The sequence below is a fragment of the Xiphophorus couchianus genome, chromosome 20 (genome assembly GCF_001444195.1).
Source record: "Xiphophorus couchianus chromosome 20, X_couchianus-1.0, whole genome shotgun sequence".
Classification (NCBI taxonomy): Eukaryota; Metazoa; Chordata; class Actinopteri; order Cyprinodontiformes; family Poeciliidae; genus Xiphophorus; species Xiphophorus couchianus.
The window spans coordinates 9743805-9768317 of NC_040247.1; the positions used below are offsets into that span (position 1 = coordinate 9743805).

At 36.7% G+C, this 24513-nt stretch overlaps 1 protein-coding gene across 5 annotated transcripts in view; it reads right to left on the minus strand.

Annotated features, from left to right (window-relative positions):
* Positions 1-24513, minus strand: part of tox2 (TOX high mobility group box family member 2) — a 122642-nt gene that overhangs the window by 47073 nt on the left and 51056 nt on the right. For all 5 annotated transcript variants that reach the window (XM_028003381.1, XM_028003378.1, XM_028003383.1 and 2 more), the window contains exons 2-3: positions 21980-22072; positions 2168-2227 (exon numbers count right to left, since the gene is read on the minus strand). In XM_028003381.1, coding sequence (XP_027859182.1) covers positions 2168-2227; positions 21980-22021 — 102 coding nt within the window. In that variant the 5' untranslated portion in view covers positions 22022-22072. The remainder of the gene's footprint in view (positions 1-2167; positions 2228-21979; positions 22073-24513) is intronic.

Sequence of the window (24513 nt, forward strand, 5' to 3'; positions counted from 1 at the left end):
AAACTTAATCATCAGGCATTCTGTTCAACATACAAGTACATTTTTTGTACCATTACTGAACAATTACTTAAGGTGACCACATTTTTTATTTATTTTTACATAATTATCTCCAAAATTCTTTGCAGTGGGGTGAAGCAAACACAGAGCGGATTACCCAGTGACATAAGCAAGCTTTGGAAATTATTTAGGTCTCTATAATAATTCCCTGGCCACCATACAAGATTTAGATATTTATTTCACTTTCTAATTCAGATTATATTAAAGATATTGTGGTGACTCTAACTTGTGAAGGCATACGAGTGCAAAAGAAGGGTGGGCTCCTCCAAAATAAATTTAGCTTTGGGCTTTGCACTATTAAGTTTTTTTCTTTCATAACGATTTCCAGAATATTCATTTGTGTTTTTATTCCTTCTTGCATTATTTGACAATTCAAAGTAAAGCTTTTTGACATAAGTGTCATGAAAATATGTTGCAAAGCATAACATTGCAGACATGCTGTGGCACATTCTGGTTTAAGGACAGAAACAAGTTGAACACTACTCTATTCTCTTACACCACAGCAAATTGAATATTTACAAGTAACTGTACAAGAAATATATATATATTTTTTTATTTTTTCAACAAAATTTACAGAATAACAGCACTGAGTAGTAGTTGTGGAATTTGGATTTGTTAGTTCTCTGTCACTTTCAGTATGCAAATAAACATTCCTAGGGTTTTTATTTTGTTCGAAAAGTTTAAACTACTTTGGTAACATCATTATAGCAAAGAAGGAGGAGCTCAGTGATTATTTTTGTATTTTCCTGGGTTTTGTTGTAAGAGATTGTGCATCCACCCTTAAGGCCTCCCTGATTTGAGCTGTCAGACGGAAGAAGAGGCTAAACTTGGTGAAGCAGAGAAAAGAGCAAGGCACATGTCAAATACGAGAAGATCTTGAGTAAACAAAGTATAACACGGACCAAAACAAAATCGTCTTTCATCCCATCACAGCCTTTCCTGTTGTTTCACTCTCCGTCTTTTTCTCTCTTGCCACTATAAACATTAAATGTCAGTTTTCCCAAATGTTCTATTCGGGCCATTCCACATTATTAATAAAAAGCTACTTTTAATCAGGTAATCAGGAATCTAATGAGATGAAATATAATGGGTGGTAAGCGGTAACTTTTTCATGCTTTTGTAGAAAAGTCAATCATCTACTTGGAAAGGGCCAAAAATAAATGAAAATCATTTTAGCAGACACATGTTCTTAAAGTCATGAAAGTGAATTCATAGTCAGAAAACCAGACAGAATTAGCATTGTTGTATGTCACTCTGAGTTGCGAGCCAAACAAAAGCATTCAGACATTCACAAAAATTGAAGAAGCATAACAGAAACACAACCACTGTGGTCTACAGGTTGACTTCTAATAATTGCAATTGACAGGGACAAATTCTCTGCTTCCCTGTGTTTGTCAGATGGGCTTACTCCCAAACTCCACAAATCCTCCTGTCCAAACACAACCATATGGTTTCCCAGCTGTTCATGACCAGCTGTGCTACAGTATTTCTGGAAATGTTGCCACGTCCTGTTGCACTCCCCCTCCATTCCAACTCACTAAATCTCCTGCAATGAGGCCAGAACAATTTCCATGCTGGCTTGTGAATCAAAGTAAAAAATAGGGTCAGTATAATTGAAAGACAGGAAAAATAGAGAATTTACATTATTATATTTTTTCTTAGTAAGAACTCTGTGAAAGTTCCTTTTGTTTGAAAAGCAGTGATGAGTATGAAGCAATAAAATATATGCATTTATCTAAATGTTTACATTCTTCAAAATCACATGTATTGATGTGTTTCAACCAAACTTTTGGCTACTCCTTGCTTCATTTGACCTATGACATGAGATAAGTTAAAATTCTTAGGAGAATTAGTTACATGTTTATAATATGAGAGCCAGACAATAAATGTTATTCCCCACCTACTTACTAATTGGTGAAGATGGAACATCTTTTACTTGACACCATGTTGTGTTTTTTCCAACATGTTCTTAAAGGTACCTAAATATTTATCTAAAAACTTCATCTTACTATGAAGTTGTGGGGTTTTTTTAACCACAAGATGATCCAAAATAGGAAATTTGTTCAAATTGATTATCAGGTTAAGTAGGAGTAAAGCAATATAAACTCACGTGGTTTGGAGGGAGGAACTCGTGGTTGTTTTCATTCATGTACATGTTTTCACCATCAAACTGAAAGAGAAAGAAAAAAATTGTTCAAGAACATAAATTTCAGTCAGTCACTGGAAATACTAAACACTGTAACACCACAGCCTAATGTCTGCAAGTCCTCAGCTTATAGACCCCAATGCTCTGGTGGATGTCAATAATTACAGTTCATTAGAGCCATGTATAATTAGGCCCTGCCAACGCTTGTGTAACTCACACTCTTCGTCTCTGCTTGCCCACAGCTTGAGTGTGTGCATTTCTGCATAAATACTCGCACACCTAACTGCTGTGATTCCCAGGGTGTCACAAGGCAACAAAGGGCCAGTGGAGTGATAATCACAACAGTGAAAGCTCAACGCTCACTGCTGCAGCATGTCGAGTCAGTGAGTCAGAAACTCGGTCAGTCACCTATTCTTGTAAGGGAGTTCCATATTAAATCATGCAAATTTATGGTGTGCTTCTTTTGCTGCCATATTAGCATTTAGCAGATATAAGCATCCCTACATGCTTATTGACAATTAAACTAGTAAGAAGTAAAGATTGTATTTTTTACATCCAGCATCATATTTGCGCCATCATTGCTACTATATGGACTTCCGGATATGCACTACCTCAGCCGCAGACTCTGCAGACTCATAGAGTGACTTATGGGCAACGCTTATGTAAAGTATGTAAATAGCATTTGACAAGAAGGTCAGTCAGGTCGTTGACCCATATACTGATGGTTTGTGATACCAGGCAGTCTGCTAGAACTTCTGGGAACCTTCTTTTCCTTTTAGACAAATGTTTAAAATAATCTCTGAACAGTAGGAGGGCGGCTTATTTTTTCCTAAAATTCTGCATTTGTAACATAGTACTGCAAATGTATTAAATTTAAACCAAACATAAGTAAAATATTCCAATGCATATTAGTTGTACACTACACAAAGTGTAGTGTACAACTAATATGCAGAGTGGTTTAGATAAAACATATTTATGTGGTAGAATCAGAAGCAAAACATCTACAGCTGTCTCCCTAAAGAACCGCAGTAAGAAGTGGTTATGTAAAGTATTGACTCAGGAGGCTGCTAAATGCAAATACCCACCACAACTTTCATCAATTTATTAAAAAACGTGAAACCCACATATTGTTTTATCCCACACTATAATTATGCACTACTTTATGTTGGCCTTACGCATAAAATGTCTTAAAATAATCTGACAATCTAAGAATAATCCCAAAATTCACTGTATGTATTTATTAAGGATGGAAACTGTTAAATTATTCAGCTTGTGACCATAATTATAATACATGAAATTAATCAATTTATCCAATCCATGACACAGATGATAGCTAGGCACAAACTGTTGCTTCTGCCAGCCATTCCAAACAGCTACCCAGCTGATGAGATGCCATGCAGACTCAAAGAGGTGAGAAATGTCAGAGAAAAAAAGACAGTGTAGTTGTCTATTTCAAATCTTAGCGATTCCAATCTTAGGAATCCTATAATAGATGACAATCTGAGAAAGGCAATAATATATTCTTAATGGTGAACTATTATTTAAGTGGGAGGTGAAGTAGGTAAAGACAGTGCAGGTATAAGGGGGGATGAGGAGGGAGAGAACAAATAATAGAGTTAGCAGAGATCATGAATAAGAGAAACCAAGGAGGGGAGGAAAACGGCTGTAACAGCAGCAGTGACGATAGAGCCTATGGTTGTTCGAGCTGTAGAGTGATTAACACTGGGGTCAGAGCCAGAGACCGCAGCTTGAAAGAAACAGCCATTTAAACGCACACACACGCACACACACGTTTGGAGACCTTTCCTGCCTCTCCTTCTGATACTATTTGGTTGTAGCCCTTTATGAGAAAACAAAACACACCTCAAGACAGCTTGTAGAGGCTGAGATGAATGGTGCTACTGCAGGGTAAAATAACTGGATAGATATGTGCCTTCAGGAAGACATTTGTCAAGCTTTGTGCATGGACAGAAAACACAGGAAGGAAATCTTTTATGTACAATTACCTTCATGTAATAAATGAACATGCAAAAATTTTCATGGGTAAAATATGATTTTTTTCTGCATTGTCTTCATTTCTTAATTTGTCTTGCATTTTTATGTCTACTTTGAAAATGACACAATCCCAACAGCTTCAGTAAAAATGGCAATTACTGTTAAAATGATGCATTTCAAAGCACAACAATGTCATTCAACCTCTGATGGAGCTGTTACTTTGAGGGGAGTGATTTCTGTTAAACAGCACTATTAGTTATTAGAAAGACTAATCATTGTATTCTTCTATGGAAATGAAAATGATTGTCTTTATGACTCCTGGCAAATGATTTTACATAATGTCCTAATCTGAAAAATATGTTGGTGTCTTAGAAAAGGTTATTTTCACACCTGTGAACCAGATCTCGATTGGCAAAATAGGCTAAGCATGAAGCAATTAAACAGGGTGTCAAAGTTTAATCTGGTTTGCAGCGGTGCTTCTGCAGCACAAAGGGAGGGAGTCACAGAGGAGAAGACTAGTTAGAATAACAAACAGCTTTTATATCAAGGGGAAAGGTAAAAATTATTATTTTCTGCCTATATGTGGTTCAAAAAAGGTTCAATTAATCTAAATGTTCTTTGCACATGCTGTGAAGGGGATGGAAGAGGTGATCTGAGCTAGGGATAGCCAACACCAACCTTAAAATGTCATCACAATATTTTTTATGGTATTTACTTTAATTGTGATAAAAGAGACAATGGAATCCAGCACAGATTTTTTGGGTCAACACATCTCTAACAGTGTGCAGTTTTGGCAGAAGAGGGCAGTTTGGTCCTTAGGAGCCAATGTCCTGCATGCTTTAGATGTGTCCCATTCCAACACATCTGAATCAAACTCAGCGCCGAGTCCCAGACAAAAAATATAAAGTTTATTCAGTGGGACTTCCATGCTAAAACAAAAAAGGTAAATAAATTATAACCTACCAGCCATACAGTCACAGTGAGCTGTGACTATCCCCCCATGCCTGGCCATGAACTAAATATAGTTCACGAATATATTCGTGGCCAGACAGAACATGAGGGTTTATGTAGATCGCTGCTAATGGTTGACCTACATTGAACCTGAATCCAGCTTCCTACAACGACTCAACATTAACATACAACTCCAGCATGAATTTGGGTTTACAGAAGCTAAATAAATCATTTACCGGGAGATCCAAGCTCATAGAAATAACATGGGCTAGTTTGTTGTTAGCGATAGCATTGGTATCATAGACTAATTACTTAAAATAGCACAACTCACTACTCACCCGGTAGAAACAAGTCGACAGCCATTTAATGCTTCTTTTGATCCTAAATGATTGGCCCAACCTGAAACTAAATGATTGTATTCTCCAGGCTTGTTTTGAAAACTTTCTTCTCGCTCGTCCTCTAGTATGAGGTCTGTAGCACCAGATAGATAGTTATGTTGATCACATCGATGCTGGGTAAATCCTCAAGATTATATGAGAAGTATTTTTTACCGAGATAATACGGATCATATCCCAAATATAAGAGTATTTTTTTTCAAAATGCCTCATCCGTTTCAGCCTATTTAGGGCATTAGCGTACTCATTGTGATCAATTTTGCTTTGTTTTGAACCGGAGAAATCCACTTCCGGACCTCCATCTGAATTTTGCGCGTCATCCAGGTCACGTGTCTGCAACCCAGACGATTGATGGCTGAATGCCCCCTGTGATTATGCCCCTTATCAAACTGACAATAGAAAACAAGCTTTAGCGATCCTAATAGGGTATGTTAATATAATCAAACAGAGGCTATTGTTAGTATTGCAGGATGACTAATTGTCCAACTCCTGTGTTGGATTCACTCATCCCATTCCGCTAGGGGGCTCTGTAGTTGCTTTGCATTGGTGCGGGAGGGGAGGTGAAACAAGAGAAGAAACTTACGGTAGGCCAGTAATGCACTGAGACTGCCGTTAGCTGAAGCTAACAAGCTGGAAATAACATCCTACTGGCGTTCATGAGTGTTGCCCAACGTGGTGAGTTATTAATGCTGTAAGCTGTGGGGAGATGAGTTTTTGTTATCTGTTCTAAGCGTGAGCTTGGTGAATTTGCTAGAGCTAATTAGCCAAATGCTAGCTGTGTTTGCTGCACTGTGATATTTGAATGCCGATGTTTATTATATTACGAAGTTTTCTAAGAGTAAACTTTGCCTTTTAACCGGTTAGTCAAGTCAAGCCTAGCTCCTAAATCTATGTTTAAGTTTGTGTTTATTGAATATTGCAATACTAAGTATTGATGTTTGTTTTTACTTTATTTACAGTTTAACCGGTCGGCGTGTAAAAGCACTGGGCAATAAAATTAAAAACAGCAACAACAACAACGGCTATCTTATGTTCTTTGTAACATCCAGTTTAAAGGATGTTAGAAAATGCACATCTACAGTTAAATGGAAGTAAAAGTTAGATCATTTAAAGTTAAAAGATGTGTATGTGAACAGCACAAAGACCCCACAAATTCCCATCATTAAGACAACACTGACAAGAGGTGTCAATTTGCCATCCTCTGTACAAGGTGAATAATGATGGCATCATGGTACGGATACATTTCTCTTGCTAAACTCTTGTATTTACTACATAAAGTGATCATTGACTACTTTTAATACATTAACATACCTGAAGATACCATGTTGCCTAAATGCCCCTGAAATGGGTATTACATGATGACAATGACCCCAAGCGCATCTGTAAGCAAGCAGCATATTGGCTCCAAACAACAAGACTGGCCAGTTAAATCCCAGCCTTTGATCCAGAATAAGACATACAAGGGTAAGGCAAAACCAAGAGAAGCAGAAGAATCATGCAATATTGTCCAGTCGTCCTGGACAGGAAAACAAATTAGTTACGTAAAAAATACTTTTTATTTATAAAAGTGACAGACTGCAGCTTTAAAGTGATCAGGAATCTAAAAGCTGCTGTCAGGTTTCCGGTCAACGTCATGTTGACATGAAGTTAGTCAACTTCATGTAAAACAGATGAGAAGAAGTTCTCAGAACGAGTGGTTATCCAGAAATGACTAGCTTGGTGATTCACAGGAAAAGTAAATCTTTAATCATCGGTATGTTTATACAGCAAATTTATTCCTTGTTCATCTTTTTCTTTTCGGAATGACAATTTTTTTTTCATGTTTTGGAAAAAAACTGGTATTTGAATGCATTTAAAAATTAAAAATAAAACTTGTATAGATTTTGATTTTTGCTCAGCATTATTTATTCACAGTCTGATTACTTTACCCTTTCTTTGTTAGCTAGCAATCTGCTGGAAAATAAACCAACACAGTAAACAGCTGTTTTACAATTATTAGTTGTCTCAACCTATAAGAGAAGCTGATTAATAGGTTCACTAAAGTTTTATATTCTATGTAAACAAAAACTGGATTTTTTTTTTTTAAATAAATGAACTTTATTCAAGTGTACAGTCCCAAGGCATACTTCTCTTGAATTTCTACATGGTTTTATCTATTACTGATACTGCTAGCATCTGATCCAGAATTCTCATGTAAACCTGTTGGGGTCATTTAATAACATGGGAAACAACTAAATTATAAAGAGATATGTGATGGAAAGACATTTTAGGGCATTAATTAGAAAAAAATGTTAAAATAGGGGAAGAGTAAAAAAATAAAAGTCTATTTTCTGTTAATATGTAGCTCTTTCACCCCAAGTCAGTGTGTTCAGTGTGAGTATTTAGGCAGACCTATGACATAAAAAAGAAAGGTTCATAAGAGAAAAGAAAGCATGTTGTGTCTCTCCATGTTTGCCTTCCTGAGGGTTTGAGGTCATTAATCATGGTCAAATCTACAGCAAAACAATTGAGCAAAGGAAAACAGAGATGGGGGAGGGGTGAAGTTGGTGGACGTGGAGGCGGAGTAGGTGAGAAGGGGTGAGATGAAGGAGAGTGAAAGACAGTGAGGAGTTTTGAAATAGATTGCAGCCTGGAAACAAAAAGGTGGAAAGAAGGTCTGAGGAGCTGATGAAGTTGACACCAGACAGGTTTAGTGTGGCAAAAGCCCAAATAGAGAGAGGAAGAAATTTGGTAAAGGGAGAACAGGAGCAACAAAATGAAATCAAAGAACTGCTACAAATATCTTTCCGTCAAGCCAAGCCAATGTCAGTTTGATACAGGAAGTACACAGAGTCACTGAGGTTGTAGAACAGTTGACTAGATCATATCAGATATATAGAGCTCTCCATGCTTTCACTGAGACACACACTTTCAGATTATTATGCCTTTATCCATTCACTGAAAAATTCTCAGTGAACTCAAACCAATCTGTGAAGTATTTTGGAAATGACCTTTTATTTTCAAAATATGCTCCACACTGGGTGGTTTTTTTTCTACTCAGTGCACAGGAAACATTTGAAATATGTTTAAATTCCTAATGTAAGTCACCTGGATATACAAGTGTAGCATGCATCTTTTATGTCAATAGTTTAATATTTAAAATAAAATAATAAAACATTGTTATATATTAGCTCTTCTAATTATGCCAATAATATTGTCACTATTTTAGATAAGGTAATGATCTATTTATCTTCCAATTTTAGCCTTATTGTCTGGTCTGAGTGATGTTGTAGTGAGTAATGTTTGTTGCAACATTGAATCAGGAGAACAATATTTTATGTTTCCTTGTACTTTCTATTAATGCTTGAAAAGACAAAGTTCCACATGACTTGTCTTTGATAATATTCAAAAATTCAGCTTGGTTATGAACAAGTGGTTGTGCTTGTATATACAACATTTATATTATAATCATTGATGGAAACCTTGAGTTAGTGAAGCAAGCCAAACCCTAATATAATCACCACTGTTTATTAATTGAAAAAAGCATATTGTAATGAAATGCTACCTTTCATTTCTAAACCACTTTTAAATTAAACTAAAACATTGTTAGAGTGACACCCTTGTCCACTAAACAATACTTTGTCCATGTACTCACATATCTATCCAAAAAGTACTTTTTGGACAGCAGTGGCTTTCCTCTTACAAGGCCATCGTTGTTGTGCATAGCATAGTTGCAACACTTGTGTTGTTATATAATGTCTAAAGCATGTGCTGTGGATTTTAAACTTCTACCGTTGAAAATTCTTTAGAAAAAACACAATCCTCCCCGACCTCCAATTGTAATCTTCAATGTCTAATTTCAAATAAAGATTAACTGGTTTTGGCATATTTTTACTACTCTCAGACTTTTTCCAACAAAAAAAGCAATTAGTTTCATACATGTTGCCTTGTTTGTTCAATTGGCCTTCCTTTGCTTCCATTTTTAAGTCTAATGAAGTTTTATTGTATAATGCTGAGCAGTGTATATAATTTTAAAGAGAAGCAACACTAACCATGTACATTAGGGATTTTTTTCTTTTTTGGTTGTGTACTAAGTGTTCTCTGCATTTTTGTGACTGTGTGTTCAAAGCACTGACTTTACAAAACCAAATATTTTCCCTATATTTATGAGCCTGGAATGAATCCCAAAACGATTAAATTCAAAAACCCATGACATGAACATAAAATGGGAGCATAACTCAAAACATTTTAAACCCCCACAGACTGTCTTGATTATTTAACATTCCTTCCTTAAAATGTTGTACCCTGACAACTTGCTATAGGACCTCTGTGTATGTGCTGACTAAATTCCTCTTAATTTGATCAGATAAAACTATACTGGAAATGTTTTTTTTTTATTGGCATGCTAAATTTGTTTTGTATGAATGTGTCATTTTATCAAGAAACTAAATAAAATTAAAAAAAATGCAACTTATTTTATACATCTTTTGAACCAATACAAAAAAAAATGAATATACTTGGTGTTACTTGGATATCACTGCTCCTCTAATCTGTGGAGGCTTAATGTTGGAACTCACCTGGATGAATATGCCATCTCTCTAGAGTAGATTGGATGGGTTGGGTTAATGCCTAATTGACTCAGAAAAGTCATATTCATATAAATTTTTGACCAAATCTATGATCTTACAGACCACAAGTTTGCTTTGCATTCTGTGCTGTAGTGCTGCTAACAGTACTGATTTGGAGAAGAGGATTTTCTCATAAGGTTGATGTGAATCCAGCTGTTTTTTGCTATATGAACTGACTACCAAATCACAGCGGCTAGGGATGTTTCAGATTTAAAGAAAGATGAGGCAGGAGAGGCGTGGAGAGGAGGACTTAAACCTCCTCCTCAAATCTTTTTCATGGTAGCAGCCCACCCCTCCCCGGCTTTTTCAGCCCACCGTAACTAATCGCATGTCAGTCAATGTGGCGATGGAAAGAGGCAGCAGTCAAAATACCTGTGTCAGGACTGTGGTCATTAGAGCATTCAATGACTCATAGACAGGCACACAGACAGAGAGAGACAAACACGCATACACACGCCAACAGACTGAAGCAAAGGACAGAGAGAGTGGGGGATGGTTAGCAATAAAGCAGATATGGTTTGCATGAGGGCATAAATTTGCTCTTGCATATGTAGTCTCCCTTTATGTGTTGCTAATATGCATACATGTTTGCATACTATATAACTACAGCTTGAGAATATGTTAAAGGATCTGGATTTGTACATGTTTCATTCTGGCCAATGTGTCTCTGTCATGCATCCTGAATAATAACCCTCACATACACACACACACATACACACAATGCACTGATTCCAGTGTGATAAAGATAACAAAGTTAGACCTTCCATAATATTTATTTTCCCATAACAGACCAAGTCTGCCACGCCCGGTCAAATAACTCCATGCAGATGAAATATGGTCTTCATTACCTTTAAACCTCAACACAGAAACTAGCGAGGGGAAACAGAATTGCCCTTCTTTCTCGACTGAAAGAGCACAAAATGAATTGGAGCAGCTATGATTTCTTTTTGCATCGCCATGACAAATGTACCAAAATGGAGTGAGCGAGGAAAAAAGAGAACGATAGTGACACATGAAAGAGACACAAAAGGGCATAGAAGACAAAGAACTAGAATTTTATATGCATATATATATATATACACACATATATATATACGTGTGTGTGTGTAAGCTAAATTTGTGCTTGACTTTAAGATCCACAATGAGAAGAAATGAATTAAGGTGTTTAGTTGAGGATCATGTTAAACCACGCAACGGAATGAGTCCCAAAGGAAGTCTGTTCCCTCTCTGGCTTATGATGGGCTTAATTGCATCTATCAGGTTCTAGATATAACATTAATCTTGGGTTTATTGGTCAGCTTTATGGTCCTGTCAATCATGCTGAGGGACTTTAAGAGGGAGACCGCTCTTCCAAACTGCACCTTAAAATAATGCATGTCAGATTACAACGCAACAATGGTAGCGAAGGGTGAGAGGTGAAAGGGAAAACATGCACATATATTTAAAAAAATGTACATCAGCAAGCTGAAAGAACATTGTGTCTGTGAGTGACTCAGTGATTCTGAGTTGTTTTGATTTGATGCTGGACTATCATTTTGTTTTTTTTAATGCATGGTTCATTGGGCTAAAAGCACACACACTTCCCCCACCTCTGACCCCCAAAGCTCTTGGTAGGTGTAGGATTTCAGATGGCCACATAATCGCACCATTGTGCCCCTGTAAACACAATGAAAACAAAGCTCACACATTGCTGACATTCAACTCTGCTCACTCTGCCTAACCTTGACTTACAGCACAGCTCAAGTGGAACATAGATATGGATATTCAAACAACACATAACATATGACAAATAAGACAGCAAAGCATTTTTTAATAAATCAACATGGACAAAAAATGTAAGAATATTTTAAATAAAGCTTATCGTTAGAAGCAAATGAAATCTGTCCCGTACCTGACTTTTCTTTAGGTTGTGGTCCTTCCTGATTACTTAAACCAGCACACTTCTCATCACATGTGGGCCTGAAAACTCTGTCTGGTCGTTCCATTAAATCTATTAAATCCACTTGCATTATAGCATAGTGCTTATAGCGCACAATAGGAGCCTTTCAAGGGCAGTCCCCGAGGATGCCAACAAAGAGGTCTCTCTTTTAGAGACAAGTAAACTAATTCATAAAAAGCCAAGCATTCTTTTTTTTCTGTAAGTGTGTGTACCTACTCCAACATACTCACAATTTATAATTTTACAGAGCAAAATATTGTTGGTGGAAATAGAGAGATACTTTGCTACAACTGTATAGCAGTAGTCATTAGTGTTACACACACACACTCACCACATACATAAAGTAGAACTAAAGTATTTTCCTTAATTATACTTGCAATAAAATACCAAAACATCCAAGCACCAGACATCCATCAATGTTTTTTCTTATGGTTAACTGAAATTGTCCAATTCTTTCAAAATGTGAGGATTGACAGTCCCCATTGGACATAGGACAAAACTGTATATATATATATATATATATATATATATATATATATATATATTCAATCTAATTTAGATCGAATGCTAAATTAGGATTAAAGATTGTGCAGTGAATAATTAACACTTTATCTTCAGATAAAACATTCTCACAATGATGAATCTTATTTTTTTATTATTATAGAATGAAAGGTAAATCTAGATCTTTAGATATATATATATATATATATATATATATATATATATATATATATATATATATATATATGAAGCATTTTCAGAACTCATAGAACTGGTTCAATAGTCAGAATCAGAAACTTCAGCACTTTGTCTTCACTCAAAATAAAGTTCACTTTAATGTTCTTAAAGTAATCTTGTCAAAAATATTCATGAAAAACGTTTTTCAAGAAATACAGAATATTTCAAACAAAATTGCATTCTTGATTTTATCTATTCAAATCTCAATCATTGTCTTGGTTCATCCTACTGAAGTGAAGGAAAGCTTTCAAGCTTCGTGGTCTGTTTTCACTACAAAAACCCAATCTGGTAAGCATAAGTACAGTAATTTGAAAGAACACGATTCTTCACCAGAAGAAATAGAAAAAAAGAATCTCTCTTTCTGCATTTGAAAACTCAACATGTATTTAAATCTAAATGCAGCAACCAAGCGCTGTCTTCGTCTGTCAGTGGGCCTCGAAATAATTTGCTGTTCTTTCATTCGCTGCCATGCTGACTTCACATCCAGCCTCTGCCACTAGCATTCAGGCAGAATTTTCTATTACCAATCTAATTGCACATTCCACCCTGACAAGAGCTCATTAAACCTTAATTATACACATGTTGTTTTCTACAAACATCTCCATTTGGGTCTCTCTGCCTTGTAATTGTTCAGCAGGGACAAGCAGTTGAGATTTTTTGCAGACTGAGACTGGAAAAAAAGAGTTAGAGAGGAAAGGAGTGAGAGAAAGAAGCAAGAAAAAAAAACCAGAGAGAAAGAGAGGAGTGTCTGGAAGTAGGTCATACCTCTCCATAAACAAGGCATGGTTTCTAAAATAATATACCCATCCAGTGGAAGTAATGCCAAACAACTGAGTGAATGTGGAGCTCATGTAATATTTACAGAGCACTAATACATAGATGGCAGGTCTTTTTCTCAGCCCCTCCACCCTCCAGCCTCACCGTCCTATTCCAAAGTCAGAGGTTTTTCTTCTTGTTTTTCATCTGCTTTTGCCATTTGAATTTCAGAGAAAGACAACTAAACTCATACATCAAGCAGGGAGGGGTGCTAGTAAGTGTTAAGATGTTGAGTTTCCCTTCTCACTTGTTTGCCGCCCCTCTGCACCAACCACTGCGCCCCACACTGTTTCCTCCACATTGGCTATGGCTCTGATGTTTTACACATATTTGTTACATTTTAGAGAGAGGAGAGTGTAGGTCTTAATCCAGACACTTTGCAGCATGGGCATTGGTATAATACGGTGTGGAAGCTGTGATTTAAAAAAAATAATTCTTTAAACTCCAGCAGGTGCTGGGAGGACAGCAACTAGTGTTGTCCATGGGTTCAGACTGTTCACATTCAGCCTGAGTATTTCTATAAGTAGTAAAGACTTTGTCAATATTGTTGGAGATAAAAATGAAAAGGATTTGCATTAAACTAAAAAGCTAAATGTGCATCAGTTCGAACAGAGTGACTTCACTTCTTATATTATAATACTTCAAAAATTGACTATGACCCAGGAAAACACTATGAAGTTGTGAACCAAAGACGATGCAGGCACCTCATTTGTCGAGCTGTTCTAATCAGGCTTTACTTAGCCGGCACCAACTTCTAGTTTTATTTGAGGTTTGATTCAAAAAGAGAGGTAGTGGTTTTAAATTTGAAAGACAATACAGAAAAATAAAATGTATGCTCATTTATGAAGCAAGGGGTGGAGAGCAATATCCCAGTGCAGATAACAAGCAACAGGCAGGCTATTGAAAATATATTTTTTAATTAAAAATTAGGAAAATCAAAAACTTAAGCCCAGGAAATAAATTAATTAATTAATAACAGCAGGAACACAAGATGTTGGCAGCAACAGGAGAATCTGGCCAAGACCTGACTAACTGAGATAGGTTTAGGACAGAGAAATGATTAGTAAACAAGGAACATGTGATTAATTAGTAACCAGGGACATCTGTGAGGAAAGGCAAATCGATGAAGCTGAACTCGGGAATTGAGCCGAACTGAGGGAGTAGGAAAGCAGAAACACAAGAAGTAATTCAAATTCAACTCAAAATGTGACAAAGAATCACAAAAAAGGAACACAAGGAGAACAAAGACTTCAAGTAAAAATAAATGTTCAAAATAAAACATAAACTTAGGTGTAGAGAGAACTGGAACTGAAGATTGTAGCTCGGTAAAGAGCTTACAAACATATCTAACACCACAGAGCAGAACAAAAACAAAGAATCCAAAAAACATGAAATTAACTAAATTTGGAAAACAAGAGACAACCTAACAAAAAAAACTTCAAAGTTTATGATGATTTATGCATAAAGGAGAATCCCTGAGCTTTAGCTCATTTTATTAAACTTCAAAAAGTTTTGTGAAATTCTGCTGGTACCTGTGAAACCTGTCATGTCTCCTGCTCCTTTACCTCGCTTTTATGCAGCAACTATTCATTAATGACTGTGGAAATGAACTTGTCTCTTTAGGTATTCCATCTTTTTAAGTTTCCAAATTCCAAATTTCCAATTTACAAATTCAAGATTAATCATAATCAATGACTGCATGGCTTAAACCCACTGGTACCTTCTAAAGTTTAGGTGGTGACAATGTCCCTAGTTTGGCAGATTTTACATAGAGCTTATTAGAAACAAGCAATATATACTCTGAATCTGAAATTTGTCTATGTAAAAAATATTATGTAGTAAGAAAGTGTAGCAATTCTTGAAATTTCAACATGCAGCCAATGCCATGATCACAAAATAGTGTTTATTAAAAGTAGCACTTTGAGCCTCTAGTTTGTGCTTTTGTCATGGCAATGTGCTGTTTTGTTAACACTCCATAATTTGCTTCTCTTTTTCTCTCACTTTGCAAAGATTAGTGTCGCTCTAAGACACATAAAGCCAAGCTTTTAGTTAGAAAAGAAGAGTTTACCAAATTTTAAATGTGCTAGCTGGTACATTATTAAAGTCGGTTGCATCAAAACAGATCCCTGGGGTGATGGCTATTGTCTAGATCAGGGGTCCCCAAACTTTCTCCTGTGAGGGCCACATAACTTGTCCCTTCTCTGATGGGGGGCCGGGGTCATTTTGTAACAGAAAAAGTGTGACGATTGTAAGAGTGCTAAACATAAAAATGTATTGTTTATCAGAAAGCACAATCAAATAACATTTTCTGGATTCTTCAGAGAACAAAAGTCAGGAAATAACACTATTTATGAAATAAATAATAACCAAATAACACTGGGTTCTCCACATAAAAAAAAAAGGGTTAGGGTCAATTATATGCATGTATAAAATAGTTACTAACTAATAGTTAATAATAAATAAAGTTCATTACTAAGGAACATTTTATTGCAAAAGTCCAACTTATCAAATAAAAATGCACATATATGAAAATACTCTGGTATTGTTCAGGGGGCCGGACCAAATGTGGAGGCGGGCCGCATCTGGCCTGCGGGCCGTAGTTTGGGGACCACTGGTCTAGATAATAATAATAATAATATTATTATGATAATGTCTGGCAATACTTGGCTTTATTTATTTAGAGTTCAAATAGCTTGTGATAACAAATAAAACACTTTTTGTTAAACAATGTTATATCTGCAAAGATCCCATTACAGTTCATTAGTTACTGGTGAATTGTTTGCTGTGTTTTCAATAGTGTGAAAATATATCTTTCCAAACACAAAGTTTAAATCTTCTGTAATCATTTAAAATCTGCAGCCAAATAAATCTTTTCTAAAAGTCAGATTTCTCTGCAGAATTTACATCCATTACAGCTAAAAACTCAGATGCATATATCAGCTTTTGGTGGCATGAAATGAGATGTCATTGCAAAAACTGCACCATGTCACTGCCACTTAACAGCCAAAAAGAAATAAGTGTCCACGCTCAGTATCTCAGTCATCACTATGGACCTTCTCAGCCTGTCACTGTTGACACATACTGCATGCATCATTGATACCCATCCAGCAGCTGGAAATAAATAGGCTGCTGTCAGATCCTCCCTGCTCCGAAACATGTAATATTACAATTATTAATAGTATTTTTATACAATGCACAGTTTTACAATTTCTTTCCAGTGGGCTGGTTAAAATATTCCAGTTTTAGCACAGATGCAGTGAACATCAGTCAATTCCCACTAACATCAAATACAATAGCTCTGCAGAATGATGTGAGTCATGTTAGGATAAACAAACATGACATATTAAACAAGAAAATTAGTTGCTCTTAATACTCCTCCATATTAAATCAGGAAAACACTAATTAGAACAACCTGCGCCTGATCCTGACTGATTCACCCCTGCTCTCAGGCTCTTTTTGTGAGTGTGTGTTTGTGTCTGTCACATTCTTCTCCTGCTGCCGCCTTAATAGGCACTGTCTTAGATATCGTTACAGAATAGTGCTCATGCAATATTAATATCACACCAAAATATGGAAGCTCAAGCCCCCTCTCTGACTCTGACTCCCTACATAATTGACTATGCAAGGCTCCAAATCAGCTTGGAGAAAGAGAAAAAGACATGTAGAGAGACAAAGGAGCATGGAGAGAGAGAGAGATGTAAAAAAAAAAAAAAAACAGTTCTGAAACGATGCTGTCATCTTTGTGTTCCAGCAGATTCTGAACCTTCACCCTTCTGTGCTACAGTCAAGGGAGGAGAACTAAACAACAGGAACAGCTAGAGAAGCAGTTCAAACAATTTGGTTTTCTACAAAGAATTCACAATCAGGTAAAGTAAAACCCTCCCTCCCCCATCAAGCATGTTTAATAATTAGTTTCATCACCTCAGACCCCCATTGCATCATCTGGAGTTTAAACCAACTTTGTGTTCTGACTTTACCATTTAAAACTCTTGTGTTTCTGTGATTAAGAAAGATTCCAAACACTTGCACATACCATATATGGTGCTATGATACCTTCCTAACTCTGCAGAGTTGAAATACTTTTAAACAGTAGATTGTTTTTATTGTATTCAAATCAATGTGCTCTGTATCTACAGTGCCCAAGAAGTGTGAACATCCCTTGATGTGTCACCAGCTACACAAATTGCAACCACTTTCCACAATGTATTTATTTAATTACTATGACAATTCAAAGCAATGTAGAACAAAATTACAAACTGTAATGGAAAATATGCAGTATGTGTTTTACTTTTTTTTTTTTTTTTAGCAAATGAAAACCTAAGAGAAAGAATGCTGAGTGATGCCCTGAACACACCATGGCAGAGGCAGCATCATGCTGTGGGAATGCACTTCTACTGGAAAGTCAAAATGAGATTTTCAAAGTCAATGAGATCCACAAAAGACTTAAGATTGCTGATTGCTGGTTTAACTTCCAACAGGAAGTTAAACCACTGGCTGTCTAATCTCTGGCTGTATCTCATACAGCCAGAGATACAATGGGGGGATTTATAGCCACACACATTTATTTGTTAAAATTACTCAAAGTCCAGGTCTTAATATTTGACGAGGCCTAAAAAAAATCCAAATCTACCCAAATTTCAATTACTTTGCAAAGAAAAATGCGCAAACATTTATGTCATTATTTCAAAAATATTAGTCTGTTGTGCTTGGACTTACAGATTTCTGCATTATAATACCAATATTTCATAGACTAAGAAAAAGTTTAAAGAGCAAAAAATCACTAAATATAGTAAATGTTTTTTACTTAATAAAACTATTATAACAGGCTTGTTGAACAGTCAAGTTGAATTCTTATCAGTCATGCTGCTGGTAACTTGGTAATTGTAGTTTTAAAATTATGCTTTTGAAACTGTAAATACGTCCAAACAATGGATTTTATCTTTTTTATAAGCAAAATAAAGGTTTAGAAGTCACTGAAGCAGGTAGGGCAGACCCAAAGTTGCTCTCCTGGATCCGGCAGTCAGACACCTTTACTCTTCCTCTGGGATCTCATTTAAAGAAATTTAAACAGGAATAGTTTGACAGAAACTTCACTTTTAAAGTCTTGAAACACCTTCATACGTAGTAACTGCCCCATAACTAGTAAACATTGTGTACAAAGTATTGCACACTTATTAGTCTGAAATGTTTCTATTCTGATAAAGAATTTAATCCAAAGCCACTCATACAGCAGAACAACTCCCTTTCTGCACGGATCACAGCAGAGCCGTGGAGATCATGGCCTCTGGGCTGAACATTTTAGAAAGTAAACTATAGACACTTAGCGCTGTAATAGATGTTAAAAGAGAGAAAAGCAAAGGTTGCGGGGGCAGAACCGGAGGTTGGGGGGTTTTGGGTTATATGGAGGTGGGCAGTGCACCTTGACAGGAAACACAGAGGTGAAAAGCAGGAGTTAGAGGTTAGTTTGACAGAGAGAGAAGAAGTGGTGTTGGTGGTGAGGGGGGTAAGTGGGGAGTTAGCTGCTGCGGAAGTGCCAAGCCCACTTTTAACTGAACTGAATGTAGTGAGTGGTGGAGATGAAGTGAGGGGAGGGGGCACAGAGATAGAAATCAGGGAAAATAAAAGGGGTGTGCAGGGGGGGGAGAAGGAAGAAAAGGAAGGGTGAGGAGGGCGGTGTGGGGTGAAGGGGGGCAGGGACCTACTGCACCTTGACACTTGCTCTTACCGCAGCACCTGATAAGTGCAATGGAAAAACGTCTGGTTTCCTCCTGCATGTTAAGTGGTTTATATTCTCCTCCTCTCCATACAGCCCTGTAGCTACAGTGTGCTACTGTACAGACTCTTACACACAGGTAATAACAGACAAAAGGAAATGACAGATAACCAAAGGGGGGTGTGAGGAAGAAAATAGCACACATTGTCTCCTTTTGCAAATCTGCACAAAAGATGTAATCTTTAAGTTCTGAACTGTAAAGCAGACAATTTAGACGTGTTTGTTGCCTTGCACAAATGTTTTTTGTTTTTTCTTAACCAATAAGTTCATTTCACAAACAGCTCCTACATTCAGTTTTAGATGCAGTATAATTTGCACAAGAGAGTATCAGACCAGGGTAGATTTATATCTTCACTGCCTCACGCATGCCCTGACAAGGAGCTCATTCCCATGATTTGTAAGTAGGTCTCTTCACTGAAAAGCATTAACAATATTCACTTTAGATAACATATGATTCCAGCCCCTGTGAGAGGGTAGCTTTCTTAGAAATGCTTTGTTAGCAATCTCTCTCTCTCTCTCTCTCTCTCTCTCTCTTGATAAATGATTTAGGACATGTGGCCAGAGACATCAATATAATCTTGGTTGTAATTAAAGGTGCACACCAACAATATTATATTGCTTTATTTTAACTTTGCCTGTCTTCTCACTCTCTCTCCCTCTCGCTCTCACTCTCTCTCATATTCCCTCCCCCCTTGACTCACCCACTCTTCCTCTCGCTGAGCCCTGGAGCACCCAGGAGATAATTCAAAAAGCACTTGCATGGAGTGAAACATGAAAAAACGGAGGAAATTAAATTCTCTCTTTTTGCTCTATTGTTCTTTCATTTTCTCTCCTTTGTTACATAAATGCATAAAAGCAACGCTAAAAGATTTTTTTTTTTTTTACATATTTAAAAGAAGTGAAAGAGAGGTTTCACAAACAAAGTAGGCTGACTACTGCAGCACTTTGTCAAAGTCAAAGAGTTGCAAGTGCAGCAACTTCAATAAACTTAATCATTTTTTCTAGTATCCTTGTGAACACTTATGTATTAGAATAACTGAAAATGAGACGTTGATGTTCAAATAGTGCTGTTATAACACAAATATTTTGCAAAACACCAGAAATTATGAAAAAATAACTATGCTTTTTCTACATTCACATCTCCTTAGAATTTGCACCACAAACAGGTTTGAGGTAACAGAAATTTATTCAGAAAGCTCTTCCATCCTTTTACGTTGTGAATGATGGTAATTAAAAGCAATTCATCATCTACCGAAAAAGGTCTTTTTTGAAATGTTACAACACAAACTGTACGGAAACTATGTTACAAAATATATGGAATTAATTAGACACTAGTTATGAAGTGGTAACATGACACAGAGAAGACCATTCAGGGGGAATGTGAGCATAGTAACAGGGACTACCCTGCTGCAAGATAAGGAATATCCAAGTATCCAAAACCAGTCATTCCCCTTGGACATTTTTAACCAACCACAAACTTTTTGGGGCTTTATGTGAGAAACCAACTCTAAGTAGTGCATAATTGTGTAATTGTTTTTTTTATGCAAAAAGAAATATGGCATGAATTCCATTTCCAGCCCTTCTCAGTCAATACTTTGTAAACCACATCTTGTTTAAATTACAGCTGTCATTTTGGGGTATGTCTCTTCCAGATTCTCCAGACTGATTTTTTTAACCAATTATTTTGTGCAAAAGAAAAGAGAAACAAAACTTAAGAGTAGACAGCAATGTTCAAGTTTTGATTGTGCCATTTTGGGCTTTGTTCTAAACCATTCAGTTGTAGCTCTGGTTTTATGTTTAGGGTAATTATCCTGTAAATCCCTACTCCTGTCACAAAGGTCTTTTTTTAGCCTTCACATTTTTATTACAGGATTTCCATGTATTTTGCTCACTCAATCTTCTCACCAACTCTGATCAGCTTTCTTGTCTCTAGCAAAGAAAATCCCTGTTTGACAATGCTTGAAAATTGATGCTTCACAGATGCTTTTTGTTCAGTCTGTGTGAGCCAGAGCTATCCAGAAAAGAAGAATGGCCTAAAATGTATGTCTCTATATATGCCTGGAGGTCAGAGACATGTAAAGACTTGTCGCTATAATTGCAGCGAAAGGTGGCTCTACAAAGTATTGGCTCTGGGTAGTTGAGAATTTTATGTGTATAAAATCTATAATTTTCCTTACAATTCATAAGTATGCACTACTTTGTATTGGTCTCTCTCATCAAATTCCACTATACAGTATTTAATTTTGTGCGCGTAACATAGCAAAATATGAAAAGTTTTTGCAAAGTGCTGTTTGGATGTTTTCCACTGTGCTGCAATAATTTGCTCTTTGCTGGCTGGTATTTAAATATTGGTGATTCAGACACTTCCCATCTAAGAGCAATATTTCCAAATTAAAACTTTCAATACTTTTATTCACACTTTTTAAACCCAGCACACCCTTTTAAATTGCTAGGACCATTGTGCTGCATTAGGTGATATTTATGTTAACATGAGACCAATGGGTGGAGAGGGTGCAGAGGTGTGATGGAGGGGTGGGTTGGGGTGAGAAAGATGAATCATACCCCAGTAGAGGGCAGCCTCTTGCCATCAGGGTTTGGGCGCATGGGCAGGGAACTGTAGAGCCTCACGCCTCTGTCTGCAGCAGCGTATCTGTTCTGTAGAAGCAGAAAAAGAACAATTTTAGTAAATTTTCTGAATTTTTAAGCAGAATCTAAAAAATGATTGTTAAACTATTTTTATTTACAAAGTCAGTTTTCTTTCTTTTTTTTTTTTAATCAAACTAGGTATGATGAAATCTCACAGCTCAGTCCTATTAGTTGTTTATGAAGAGTTTGCTTCTTAGATTTTCACCAAGTCCAAAAGCCTCCACGTTGGCTATATGCTAAATCCACTCAGATCATGGCGATCTCCCATACATAACTGCATACGTTTAGCCCATGCAGTGGCACTAATTTCACTAAGCTGTTGTGTTTTTGGTAGCTGGGCCCCACTATGTTTTCTATATATTTCACAACCCATAATTAGAGTGAAGGGGGTTTTAGTTCTCCTGGCTCCTCCCTGCACTTCCACATGTGGAGTTTCTGCCATAAAACTCAGCCTAAAGAATTGGGGCAAAAGGCCCTCTCTTGTTTTAAAGCTAATGATTTTGAAGAAAAAAAATAGAAAAGGACAAAATACAATGTTTCCTGCTAGGAAAAGATGTGGTTAGCTCAGCAGGGTTGACAGCGAGGACCACAGCCACAGCGTGAGCACCTCCCAGGATTCACTTCAAATCTCACCTCCTTTATCACGTTTCTTTGTCATTATCTCGCTCCTCACTTCCCTCTCAAATATGAGCACCTCACTGCACCTCCGAGACTCCTTGATATTCTGTTATTCTCACATTATCTTCACTCCTTCTCAACTGCTTTCACCTGATTTGCAGTACATCAGTGTCCTTTTATGTACGTTAATTGACAAAAATTAGACGTTTCTTTTCCTCTCAGGGGACAGTTTTAGCTTCTGTTTGCTGCTTGGTTAAAACAAACACTGAAAATGTGTTTTCCGCTGCTGATCAAAACAAGTTGGGAAATAATGTGCACAAACAAAAAACAGGTAATCAATTTAGAACAATGTTTTCATTTTTATTTTAAGTCATACATGCATCACTTCTGCTCTCCCCTTTTCAAAAGATTCACCTCACTTCACATAACACACCCAGTTTTTGGGCACAAAAGCCAAAAGAAACTGAACACATTTGCATGTTTCAAATAAATGAAACGTGTTCACATATTTTAACAGCTAAGTGAGACAAACAGCTTTGAGCTGACTATTTTGACCTTGCCTTTCACTTCTGATCAATCACGTGACACGCTTAAGCACCTCTACTGTGCAAAAGAAAGTATGACAGGATACAGCTTTTAAAGTAAAATGACAAAAAACCACAGATGTACTGTAGATAGTGTCTAAAGTGTCTAATGTAAAACAACTACCACAAAGCCACACAGTAATGTATGTAAAGGGTGGGGTAACACACCATGTATGAAAGAAGTTCATAACACAGCCAGTAAGATTATAATGTATAGTGCATAATTACTATTCTCTGCACATTAGTTAACTGACTTCAGTTTAGAATAAAAAAAAGTTGCATATATTTTTTCTAAGTATCTTTAGATTTGTGAAGTAGTTAGGGCCAGGCCTTTTTAAATTTTAATTTAATGTAATTCTAATTATTTATTTGTGAATTTATTCATTATGTTTAAATGAAAATGTTTTTGTAATAGTTCCTTTGTTAAGTGATGACTATACGTTAGCTGAATTCTGAAAAAATAAAACTTTATTGGCCCACTCCAGCATTGCCCTATGTAGGTTATAACACAAAGGGCATGCATTGTGCCCTATTTTGATTTCCTATGTTCATTATGAAATGAAAAACACATGAGTAAGCAGCAGTGATATGGGTTGCATAATGATGACACAGCATTATTAAATACAACCCTGCAAGGTTCCTACAAGCAATTAAGTAAAGGTAGTAAAGCTGTTTTTTGAACTAATGGCTGTTTTCCCTGAACGTATTATTAGTCTTATGTTGAAACTAAAAAATTCAAATTATCTGATGCACATTTAAAGCTTTGAACAAGGTATATTGTAGCCGATCTCTTGGCTTCCCTGTTTCTTTTTGGAACCTTGTTAGTTACCTTGTCAGAAATGACTAAATGAACGCCTCACAGAATAGCCACTTTAACCAACAGAGGCCACAGTGAGTGAATGTTTGATATTTTTCCAGTGTGCCAGCCTAATCTAGCCCTGTGGCATGCTGCATTACAGGGCTAATAACAGCTGTCTGTGGCCTGGAGGAGACACAAGCAGGCCTGGCTGTGCTAACTGGCCCTGACAGACTCATTAGGAGTCCTGGCAACCAGAACAGCAATGGCCAAACTCCCTTGCATTTCCTCACTGGCTCACTAGAGTTCACAAGTGCAAGAAGCACTGTTTGGAACACTTGTTCTCTGATGCTTTCTTTTGTTTTTGAGGCCTCACTTCAGTGGCTCTCGCCCCGTGCCACCTCTCTTTCAGTTTTTTGACTTACTTTTTTCCTGCTTCTGTAATAATTCTG